Raw genomic sequence first — 11278 nt, 5'->3', positions numbered from 1 at the left:
ATATCGAGTGTCGTCGACTGGCCCGTTCGTCAATTCCGCCCTGTAGGGACGCCTAGTGCTGGCGGAGGTGATGGTGCCAGTGAACCCTTGCTAAACGCCGCCAGAGTCGCGTCTCGGACCCTATTGGTGTCGACCAGGCTTCTCCGCTTCCACCACCACGATGACCACAGGCAACGCCGCCTCAAAGGCGACTAGGCCTATTCAACGTCTCGCATACGCTTCGACAGTAACCTGCGCTGCTCAGGCATCGGTGTATGGGAAATGCGTTGCTGCAACCTACACTGACGTCAGCAAGGATATCTGTCGCGCAGAATTTCTCAAATTCAAGGAATGTCTTCGAGACGCGGTGAGTGATTCCAACGCCTTTCATCGGTCCAGGTCCTGATAGTGTTGCAGATGAAGAAGCGATAGACCCCCCAGACTCATCCTACCACTAACCATCCATTACACTCTAAACGACTAGATGTATACAAGTTGCCCATGAAATAATTATCACGAATCTCTATCCATAGACCCCGGAATCCTCTGGACATTTCCCCGCGATGGCCCCAAAGGTGAACCGCCTAACCTCGTCGGCGGGTTGGTCTCAAAAACCCTTCTCGCTGCCTGGGCACGCATCAAACTCCTCATCCCTGGTGGAATTTGAAATGGCGTAGTGTTGGGGAAGGGTAAAGAAAGGGGATCTGTAGTCGTCCGTCGGGTCACCGGTGGAACGGGGTTGCGCAATCGAGCTATGAGGGTCTGTAATCGTAGATCGAGGATTTCGGGAGGCATGTTGGTGGTAGAGTTGGGTTTGGGTGTGGTATATATACTTCTTCTGAAGAAGGAAGGCGTTCGTGAAGAGCTGGGTGAAGGCGGTCGGGATGTAGCCGGTGTTGGTAGCGATGATGGTAATGGCGTGTCGGGGGTCGTCTGGTCTGGGGAAAGGAGGGTGTCTTCGCCGTCCTCACTGTTGGCGGACACCGCTGTTTCGTATGATATCGCCACAGTGATCCATTGGAGGGATAGGATTGTGATATCAAGCGCGAATAACTGCAGTTTCGAGGGTATATATGCTGTTGAAGGCTTAATTACACGCGCCCACTCAAGGAAGCGAGAACGCACCCATTCCAATGAAATCGAGGATGATTGCTCTGCCTTCCGCCGCCCCGTGGAAGATATGCGTCCACAAATTGGGGAGATTGAGCAAGAATACGATTGTGAAGTGGGCCCGCAGCGAGCGGGAAATGTCGATATCCTTAGGGGCGGCACATTGGGATTGTGAGATGATTCTGAATACAAATGACCATAGCGACGGCGAGAGGAAGAAGGAGAGCGTGTGTAGCTGATAGAGAACGCTGTTGAGCTGCTACGCTGACCGTTAATGACGAGAAATAGAGTTTGTAAAGGGCAGGCTCACAGCTTTAACGAGGTGCTGGCGTTGACCATAGTATTGCTTGGGCATGTCATGTACTAATCCCTTGAATTGAGAAAGTGATTAGTAGTGACTGTCAAGGCAAGAGTCAAGAATCGAAGAGTTGAATGGGGATCATCAGCGTCTTGTGACCGCTTTGTGTGGGACGAAACGTGCGCACAACCCAACTTTTTGTTTCCAAATGAACTGCTGACACTATTTGCCCTTTTCTACCACATCCATTTCACACAATCTTCCCTTTATCTTCCCTCTTAGTTTGAACCAGGTCCTCTGTGGGGAAAGACACCAAGTGTAGTGGCTCAAGCCTCGAGACTTGGTGCTTGCTTTCTCTTCGTAAGTCCCGGCGCTTCCCTTTCTACATTTTTCCTTTAATTTCCAGCGCTGCCAGACACGACCAGCAAACCAACTCTATCGTCAATGAGCTTAAAGCTGGCCAACGAAGCAAATGTCGTTGCAAGTCCCGCCGTGGAAGGTCTTTGGCGACAAGAGGACAACGACCGGCAGTCACAACGGTGGCGAACAGCACTTTTGAATCCAGACTCGTGGGCCTACATTCCAGATGACACCGACAACAACGACTATCCTCATCGAATACCGCCTCACAACTACCTCGTTTCCCATTCATCAGTCAGAGAATTAGGTTCATCGACCGACGACGACGCTCCAAACCAGTCCCGTGACGACCTGCAGCTGAATCCATGCCTCGCAGGCGTTCGAATCGTCGAGAGTGCCATCGAGCCCTACGAAAACGCTGTTGGCTTTCACCACACCGTATTTCCAAAGATCGAAAACTCGGATTTCGGTTTGCCGCCGCCTTTGAACCTAACGACTCCAGAGGAAGAGGTCATCGACAACAACAAGGACTGGTCGGAATCGTTGAAAGAATTCATCAGTGCAATTAGAGAAATATCTCTTGCCGCAGACAACGAAGGGTCGCTTTCGACGTCGTTCACAGAGTCAGAGCCCTCCTCAGGTATGGCCGGTCCTTTCATTTCACCACTACAGACTTTGCATGCTAACACTTTACATAAAGGTTCTGATAATTCGACCGAGTTCTTCGCCATGCCTCTGACGCCTGTTCTCAAAGACGGATGTCTTGCCGACATCTTTGTCAAGACTGTGTCCCCAAACAGCAGTATAACAAGTGTCGACGAGGTCCTGTTCAACACACCTGCTCCAAGCAAGACTCTCAACGCCCATGCTTCCTCTTTTGTCCCTTCATTCTCTCCGCCGGCGCATACTGGAACGTTCCCATATCCTTCTATCAATGATTCGCTCAAACAGAAGGCCAGCCGCAACGCCGCTTCCAAACCGCGGGAACCTGAGTCCAAAGCAACATTGCCCAGCCTCTCCAGCTTCACTTTCCCAACCCTGCTCACACCGAACAAATCCACCACTCGTCTTACCACTGTCAAGATCAAGAAAGACGAACAAGGGTTTTTCACGGACGTCCAGGTGGACAACCCAGTCAAGTCGGACCACACCGCGGAATCATTACTCCTTCCTCCCTTCCTCCAAGAACCTGCTCCACGTCGCCGAGCCCGTGTCTCCAAGACCCGGGAAATCGTCGATCGCTTGCGCTCCAGCCAATTAGAAGCGCCTACCGTCTTGGACGATGGGGAGGTGAAGAAACCCACGTTGGATTTCTCCTTCGATCTATTGCCAAAATCGTTCAGTCACAGTCCGAGCCCTACGATCCAAGATGGGCCAGCTAATTGTGTTCGACCTCGGTCCAGTGTATCTGACGATGGAGCTAACCGTGGCAGGCAGACAACATCGTCGACCCCATCACAGGAAGACGATGATGAAGGCTGGATTGACGCCTCGAATGCCCACCCTGCAGCTGAGAATAATGCCGTCTCCAAGGTGAAGCGGGCTAGGGACCTCTTTTTGGCGTTTACGAGAAGGAGGACCGACTCGACGTCTTCAGAACCGGTAAAAGATGCGGCCCCGACGTCCTCAGAACAACAGCGAAAGTCCATATCCGGTTCGCTCGACGGTCGTCAAAATGGAGAGGAAGCGCCGACTAAATCGGTTCAAGGCCAAGCCGGGTCGAACCATAAACATCGTATCTCTTCCAGTAGAGATGGCTGGATAGAGGGTGTGGCAACGTCTACAAGCACGGCGGGAAGCAGAGGGCACACAGGTTCTGGCCAGCCCAGCAAGCCAAACCCTGTGTCAACGTCTTCCAACTCCAAACCGTCGCACCGCAAGAAGTCCTCGCAGCAGCACAGGCAGGGTTCAATCTCGTCCATGAGTTTAAGCCCTACCCGGCCGGCATTCACGACCCTCTCGAACCCACCGTACCTAAACGTTCCGCTGATGACCCCGGCCTCAGCGCATATCGGTCTCATGCCCGCGACAGCACCAGCTCCGTTCTTCTTCAACCCGACGGCGCCTGCGTATCATCCTTCGATGCCTGTTGCATTTGCTGGGCCCACTGGGTACATGCCTGCTTCTTCGCCGTTTGGTATGTCGCATACGCCGTACATGACGGCCCCTGTGCATGGCACGCATGCTGTTCCTATGGTGCCGCAACATCATCGGAAAGGGTCGTCATTGTCTGCTTGGTGACGATGTCGTCTTCTTCCTTTCCTCTTCATTGTCCTTCTTTTCTGCACACAAACCCGCATTTCTCATGTCTTTTACGCCCCTATGAGTGACGATTTTCTTTACTTTGGTTATGCTCCTTTCCTCTGATTATTCTATTTTTTGATCAACGAACAAACCAATGTCCCTCCGAATTCGATTTTCCTCTTTTTCCCTTTTTATTCCGCTGGTAGTCCGGACTTCAACTTCAAAGCTTGATTGAATGGTCTTTAGTAGTATTTTTGGTGTCTTCCTCCAGTCCCTTTCTCTTCCTTTTTCTTGTCGAGAATCCAAAGCATCAATCATCATCCATCCCATTCCCAATATTCCAACCAAATCATCATTATCATCATTATTCATTTTTGTTGGCTTTCTCATTACTTATCCAATCGCGGTTTCTTCTTTTTCTTTTTCTCTTCGTCGTAGGACTCGAGAATCAGAGTTTGAATGAGTGAATAGCAAACCTTTTTTGTATGTAGTTAGTAAGTAGCGTCTGAGCCTTCCCCCCGTAGATTCGTATGTCTTGTCTTTCCCGTACCCTGTTTCTTGTACCAGTGTATTTATATCAGGATGAATCATTTATTGTTCACAAGTCCAGACCTGATGTGTGTACGAAGTCATTCAAAAGCGATCAGATCATGCGGTAGATGTACAGTGGGTAGTAAGAGTCCAGGGTGGTAAGTGCTGTTGCATGCAAGGTAACTACAAATGTCCAAGAAATGAAGCTATGAGAAGGAAAGTGCAGAACTATCTCAACAAAGAAGGATCTGGTGGTGCACCAGGTTGTGGAAACTGAACCGCAGGGTCGTCGGCGGTGGTTGTGTACGCAGGGAGGGTGTCCACTTCATACTGTGGAACGCCCACTGGCCCATGGATGGATTTATGTTCCTCCCTCCGCCGAGTTTTCTCCTCCTCGGTCAAATCCTCCACCCCACTGCTCGTAGACGGACCCTGCTGCCGTTTCAAGCGCGCCTTCTCCTCCTGCGAGATATCGGAGAGCGTCCACGATCCTCCTCCATATCCCTCCTCGATGGGCACCGGTGGCCGGGTTGGATCGATGTCGCTAGGTTGCCGTGTAAGAACTGAATGGTCCCTAGTGTGTAAAGATGATTCTTCAACGTCAATCTCGGCGTATGGATTGAACTCCGGGCCTCCGCCCTGTCCTGGATTGTGCACGGGCTGATAAGGGAAACTGCGCGTCTTGAGGAGGAACGCTGTGTCCATGTTCTCTCTAAACTCTCGATTCAGCTGCTTCTCGCGTTTGACCAGGTTGAGATAACGGGTAGCGATTATGGCGCCGTCTAAAACGTCAATCAGCTTTCATGTTGCTAGGATGGACAGAAAGACAGGTGGGTGTGAGAAAAAAAGTCGTAAACTTACAGAGTTCGATGAACAAGACCACGCTGGCGATTACGATATAGACGGTTGCGGTTATGCGAAGCAGGCCTTTACATTGGTCTTTGGAAGTAGGATCTTGGATGGTATTTTCGCAAGCTGCTTCGTTGACGTTTTTCTGGAAGGAGACGATCGAAAAGAAGAGGTAGGCTGCGGCACCTAGGTTGGCGAGGAAGTGCCCATAGAGGATGTAAGCGTAGATTTGCAAGAAGGATTGCTTGCGGACGATAGCGCCGACAAATCTAGGAAGGGAAGCAAAGGGGTTAGCAAAGGTTGACAACATAACGAAATGCGGCATACCCGAGTATCGATGCGGCGAATAGAATTGTTTCGAGCAGGGCTGCTATAATGAAAGCTGCACGCTCCCCAGTTGTCATGTTCAGGGTGACTGAAATATGCCAGTTTATTTAATCGATGAGAGCTACGAAAAACAAACTGACGGAGAACTCACCGGACACTTCAAACCATAGGACAATCGAAAGTAGTCCAGCTACTAGTATACCCAGAACAGACATGGATATAACGCCGAATCGCACTGGGAGGCAGCAGCAGAAGGTCTTGCCGCCACAGATGAGATCCCTGTAGCTGAAGGGCATGGCTACTGGTCGACGATGGTGGTCAATGTTCAAGGAAGTTTGTTTGTTGTCGAGCTCGTGCTAATAGTAGTCACGGCGATGCGATGCTTGCCTCCTTAACGCCTGGTGCCCATCATCGCCCACGGGCTCTTGTTCGGTGCAGCACACAGCATTGCGCAGGTCAATGACGTTCGTCTAGCGCTCGTCGTTGTCGCTGGATTATCAGGAGAGGGGCAGAGGCTCTCGTTCGCTGCGACGACCGGGCCTGTGAGAGGGGGACATTGATCGGGGGTTATGCGAATAGGGCAACATGTGTTCTTCCGGCGGCCTCAGGGACTGGCTTGGCCGCCTATCGACACACTGCAAACGGCCCCCTGGAAAATGGGTGTCCAGAACTGAAAGAGCCCCTGCTTCCCTCAGGACGACCACCATCACACTGTCTTTTCTCTACCTAGACTGTCCTCCAGCGGAGGGGGGAGGCCCCGACACACGACCATCTCCCTCGTCAGATAGAACACAAAATCTGGCCGTCACCTAGCGAGAACAACAACCGGGGCTCCCGAATTCAGTTTTCATGTCGGGATCCGGTTTCCAAACGCAGCTGCACCAGGATTTGAATCGGGCTTCTGGTGCGCGCTTCTCCCTTCTTCCTTTGCCGCGTGCTGGACGCGTATCTGACTGTAACCTTTGTGCGTTGTCTTCGCAACTTCTCGGTTCCCCGCCACGTCGATCAGGGGCTGCTTTGGCTGCTATTCTATGGTACGTCTCGTGGAGCTGGGTGTCGAGGGTGGAGCTAAATAGACTCTGATAGGGATTGGGCAATTACGTTCGGCGATGAGGTCGAGCTAATCTGGTCGTATGTCTACCAACCCGCTTCTTGGATTGTTCAAAATCTCTCAACAAGCCGTGCTACCCCAGGAAAAGCCATTCGTCATGGTTGAAGTGGATCTTTCTGTTCACGAGATACTATATCATCCTCGCGTCGATGTACGTCTTGACTTGTTAATCCAGCATTATTGGCTCACGAACGCGACTTCCAGAGCGGCCAGAGCAGTTGAGGCTGTAATGGTCTTTAGCGACCATTATCTCAGCTGGACGTCCCTCAGGGTGTGGTACTCTTGTCAAGTCCTCGTCGCGTCTCATGCAATGTCGGCTCTGGAAGTCGTCCTCATGATCAGAGGCAAGTCATTTCATGAACTACGACTGGAGTCAGCTAACTCGTTGTTCAGTGTACGCCCTGTACAACAGACCACGGTGGATGGCAACGTTGTTTGTTCTCCTTCTCTTACTCGAAAACGGCATCGTGCTTGTCGGCATCATCGCCCACCTCCCAAAAGACAGCTTCCACCCAATGGACCTCGTTGAGAATCTCCCCCCTTCGTTTTCTTACTTCGGGTTCGTCTCCGCTGTCATATACCTCGTCTCCTTGGGCTAATCATTCATACCACTAGATTCACAACTATGGCTGTTCAAGGTGTGATCATGTATCTCACTGTTCGAAGATATATGCAAGGACCCTGGAAGACAATACCACTCGTCAAGCTTATCTTCCGGGACGGCACTTTGGCATTTACTGTCCTGAGCAGTAGGTCCCAAGATCAACCCTTTGCTTTCCTTTCTCACCTTGCAACCCAGTTTCTTCACTCGTTATGGCGATATACACCCTTTGCGGACTTCCATATGCTGTAGCAGGCTACCCGTACGTTGGCTCATCTGCCTACCCCAGCTTTCACTCACACCGTCGCGCAGTTGGCTGCTCGTAGCAATTTCAGCCGTGGTAAGCTCACCTCGGTCCGTTCTCACCCTCAAGCGTTCTCACCACGATGTAGACCTGCCGTATGATTATCAACATGCAAAGACTACCACTGCAACAAGAGCACACAATCAATGGATCAACCGGAATTCAATTTACAACTTTCTTTTCGACTGTATATGAAACCTCCCAACGGACACCGTTCACTGAACAACTAACCTCGACTGATTTTTCTTCACCATGGCATAGTACGCATTATAACTATAGGCCAGATCTGTAATTTTACTACCAAGTAGAAATGAATACCCTTCAGTATTGCACACCTGGTTCAGCAAAGACCAACCCGCCACTGGGGCAACGATGAGCAGCAGTGGTTTTCTGGGCGCTTGTGGGCGTGGGAGTTCCTTTATTTGTACCTGCTGTAATCAGAAGGCGATGGCTTCCGGCGCGCCAAGTTGGGTTCTCAGCGATCACTGCTTGGTCGGGTTTTCTACCTGATTATACCCCGCTTGTCCCATATATCCCGTTCCTGGAAAGGCCACACCGAATACGCGCGCCATGAGCGTTTCTCAACTACCTCAACTGGACTCAATGGACGTTGACAACCCTCTCAACGTCCGGGGTCCTTCCACCAGCACCAATGCCGACAGCAACATTGCAGGCCCTTCCAACTTGACGCGCTACCTACCCAATGGCTTGCCCCGGGCTTCTTCGTTGCCTGTTAGCTTTGGGAACTTGAGTGTCGGCTATGTCTACTCTGCCGACATGATGCAGCACTTCAACGAAGAAGGACACCCTGAACAACCAGCCAGGATTAAACGCATATGGGATCTACTCGTCGCAAAGGGCTTGACCGAGAAGATGCGGCGGATCGATATTCGAAAGGTGAAGAAGGAAGAAGCGATGCTAGTTCATAGTGAAGACCACTGGGACAAAGTTATTCAATTACAATGTAAGCTTATCTCGCTGCGTTTGGAGTTTTTGTAATGTTATGTGAGAGCTGAGGGGTATGCTTTGGGTTGTGTGTTGTATGATTTCTTCGTTTAGATATGGACGACCAACAACGTTTGGACTCTGCGGAATACTACGAACGGATGTCGCTTTATGTGATGAAAGGCACGACACCGGCGGCTCTACTCAGTTGTGGAGGAGTAATTGAAGCTTCCCTCGCTGTTGCAAGAGGGCTCGTTCAAAAATCCTTCGCTATCGTTCGACCACCAGGTCACCACGCCGAACCGGATGAGCACATGGGTTTCTGCTTCTTCAACAACGTTGCAGTAGCTGCTCGGGTCGTGCAGCAACTAACACCCCTCAAGAAGATACTGATTTTAGATTGGTAAGAAGCTTCTCGTCTTTGTACGATACTTCGTATTGAACGTGTTTAGGGACGTGCATCATGGTGAATCTCTTCTGAGTCGACAACTTCTTCCACCGCGGTAATACTCATCCCGTCCTGAACGTAGGCAACGGCACACAGCGCGCTTTCGACGACGACCCCTCTGTCCTTTACATGTCCATTCATCGATACGAAAGTGGACATTTCTATCCTTGTGGACCATTTGGCTCCCTTGAATCTTGCGGGAAAGGCCCAGGTGAAGGATTGTAAGCTTCCCACCCATTAAGTGAAAGCATAGTTTCACTAATTCTCTTTAGCTCTGTGAACGTGCCATGGCCAAGAGCTGGAATGGAAGATGCGGACTATTTGTATGCTTTCCAAAAGGTTATCATGCCCATAGCTATGGAGTTTGCGCCAGACCTTGTCATCAGTGAGTCCAACTCGTCTATCCACGAAACACTCTGCTCACACAAGCACCTGTCAGTTTCTGCTGGATTCGATGCAGCTGACGGAGATGACCTGGGCGAATGCCATGTCACACCAAAGGGCTATGCACACATGACCCACATGCTGGCTGGTCTAGCAGGGGGAAAGATGGTAGTCGCGTTGGAGGTACGTGATCCCTCCCTACGTTCACCTCTCACCAACTAAGCACTATGTTTATCATAGGGAGGCTATAACCTGGACGCCATTTCCGACTCAGCACTGGCTGTGACAGAGATTCTGTTAGGGCAAGCGCCACCACAAATAGACCCAATGATTGCATCGGAGGACGCGACGGAGACAGTCTGGCTTGTTGCTAAGCATCTCAGCAGGTACTGGAAGAGCTTGGATCCTAAGGCCTGCGAACCTCGAGAACGTAAGGAATGCCCTTGTTGTCCCCGGAACGATGCTCATAATTTTAATACAGAGGTGGAGGAAATCAGCTATTCGATACCAGGTATGAACTTGCCCCTCTCACTGAATTCCGGAACTGGTCTGATCAAGTCCAACGACAGAAATCCTGAAAGCACATCGACAACACTATCTCTATACCAACCATGATATGATGGAGATTCCTTTAATGACGGCGGAGCTTGATCAACGATTTTCCTCACAAGTAATGTGCACGTAAGTGACTATACCAGTAATTACTTCGCGAGTTGGTGCTAATACTCGCCAAGGCCTGATATGCTTGATAACGACACCATCGTATTATTCGTTCATGAATTGTGCGTTATTTTCCGGATTCATCTGTACAGGGCTGACCCTTTCCTAGTGGTAATCTACGAATAGAACTCGAATCATCTGCGACATGCGACGTCAATCTCCATCGATCGTACCTCGTGAGTTCGTCGCCACAACACCAGTCCTCCTGGCTCAACAATCCCGCTCCAGGTCGACTTCTCCAAAGAACTTATTTCTTGGATAGACACCGAACAATTCGCCCTCATTGACGCCAACCTCTTCCCCAAACCTACCGAAATTCAACAAACTGTGAGTTGCCTTATAACACCGGGGAGTTATCACCAACTTGTGTTTCAGCGTCGGGCGACATTAGAATCTGACCTCGTTCGAGAAGTCATTTTGTACTTGTGGGATAACTACATCCAGTAAGACTTTTTCGTCGACCCTCCGTTCGTCATATCCGCTCATCAAGTCATCTATACAGGCTATCGAAAGCCTCGAGGGTCATCCTAATTGGCCATGGTCCAGGCTGTCGTGCTGTGGCTGAACTACTTACCCGTCGAGGTACGTCGATTCTGCGTTTGTTGTCACCCCACCAAAGCGTGACACTTGTCTTCTAGCAACGGGAGTAATGAAGCTCGTAACAACTGTCATCCAAATTGTTGGATTGCAACATAGCGCCTGTGCTCCTACCGGTTTCGAAGATATTCGGACGTGGTATAAGTCGGTACGTACCGGTCATATCCGTAGCCCTGTGCTTCATGTGCTAATACTTATTTCGACACGAAGCATTCCGCAATTATACTCCCCGACAACCATCCGATGAGCTCAGGCCGGGAATTGGCCAAAGAGATTCGAAAACATGGTCGAATGATCTATGTTGGTGAGTAGTGCCCGATTGCGGTTTCGAGCAATGGCTAATGGAGCTTTCCACTCTCAGAGGAAACTCAACCTCTCAAGTTGGTCATGAAGGCGTTACCCGCCGTCCAACAAATCATTCGCGAGTCGAATCCCCCACGACCAGATGCCAATGGAATCGAACGATGAAT

At 50.5% G+C, this 11278-nt stretch overlaps 6 protein-coding genes across 6 annotated transcripts; 4 read left to right on the top strand and 2 right to left on the bottom strand.

Moving 5' to 3' along the window:
- Positions 1-160: 160 nt before the first annotated feature.
- Positions 161-411, top strand: CC1G_04553 (hypothetical protein; the record flags this gene model as incomplete). Its single annotated transcript, XM_001830068.1, has 2 exons — positions 161-346; positions 397-411. The coding sequence occupies 2 exons, from the start codon at positions 161-163 to the stop codon at positions 409-411; spliced, it is 201 nt and encodes a 66-aa protein (XP_001830120.1).
- Positions 412-492: 81 nt separating this feature from the next.
- On the bottom strand, positions 493-1444 carry CC1G_04552 (hypothetical protein; the record flags this gene model as incomplete). Its single annotated transcript, XM_001830067.2, has 3 exons — positions 493-1055; positions 1105-1348; positions 1400-1444. The coding sequence occupies 3 exons, from the start codon at positions 1442-1444 to the stop codon at positions 493-495; spliced, it is 852 nt and encodes a 283-aa protein (XP_001830119.2).
- Positions 1445-1630: 186 nt separating this feature from the next.
- On the top strand, positions 1631-3988 carry CC1G_04551 (hypothetical protein; the record flags this gene model as incomplete). The annotated part of the gene is made up of 2 exons (XM_001830066.2): positions 1631-2387; positions 2448-3988. Exons 1-2 carry the CDS (start codon positions 1832-1834, stop codon positions 3986-3988), a joined length of 2097 nt encoding a protein of 698 aa, XP_001830118.2. The 5' UTR covers positions 1631-1831.
- Positions 3989-4750: 762 nt separating this feature from the next.
- Positions 4751-5994, bottom strand: CC1G_04550 (hypothetical protein; the record flags this gene model as incomplete). The annotated part of the gene is made up of 4 exons (XM_001830065.1): positions 4751-5304; positions 5384-5640; positions 5699-5786; positions 5850-5994. The coding sequence occupies 4 exons, from the start codon at positions 5992-5994 to the stop codon at positions 4751-4753; spliced, it is 1044 nt and encodes a 347-aa protein (XP_001830117.1).
- Positions 5995-6547: 553 nt separating this feature from the next.
- On the top strand, positions 6548-8006 carry CC1G_14136 (hypothetical protein; the record flags this gene model as incomplete). Its single annotated transcript, XM_002911557.1, has 9 exons — positions 6548-6732; positions 6785-6829; positions 6892-6960; positions 7014-7157; positions 7222-7368; positions 7425-7558; positions 7609-7672; positions 7723-7750; positions 7803-8006. The coding sequence occupies 9 exons, from the start codon at positions 6548-6550 to the stop codon at positions 8004-8006; spliced, it is 1020 nt and encodes a 339-aa protein (XP_002911603.1).
- Positions 8007-8284: 278 nt separating this feature from the next.
- CC1G_14135 (histone deacetylase clr3) lies at positions 8285-11276 on the top strand (the record flags this gene model as incomplete). The annotated part of the gene is made up of 17 exons (XM_002911556.1): positions 8285-8678; positions 8774-9062; positions 9112-9125; positions 9190-9328; positions 9380-9492; positions 9547-9674; positions 9732-9921; positions 9973-10002; positions 10061-10172; positions 10226-10273; positions 10321-10387; positions 10440-10538; positions 10587-10654; positions 10714-10793; positions 10850-10956; positions 11019-11112; positions 11170-11276. 17 exons carry the CDS (start codon positions 8285-8287, stop codon positions 11274-11276), a joined length of 2079 nt encoding a protein of 692 aa, XP_002911602.1.
- Positions 11277-11278: the final 2 nt, after the last annotated feature.

The sequence above is a fragment of the Coprinopsis cinerea genome (assembly GCF_000182895.1).
Source record: "Coprinopsis cinerea okayama7#130 chromosome 3 map unlocalized cont3.3, whole genome shotgun sequence".
NCBI lineage: Eukaryota > Fungi > Basidiomycota > Agaricomycetes > Agaricales > Psathyrellaceae > Coprinopsis > Coprinopsis cinerea.
This window is presented reverse-complemented; position numbering and strand designations above follow the sequence as displayed.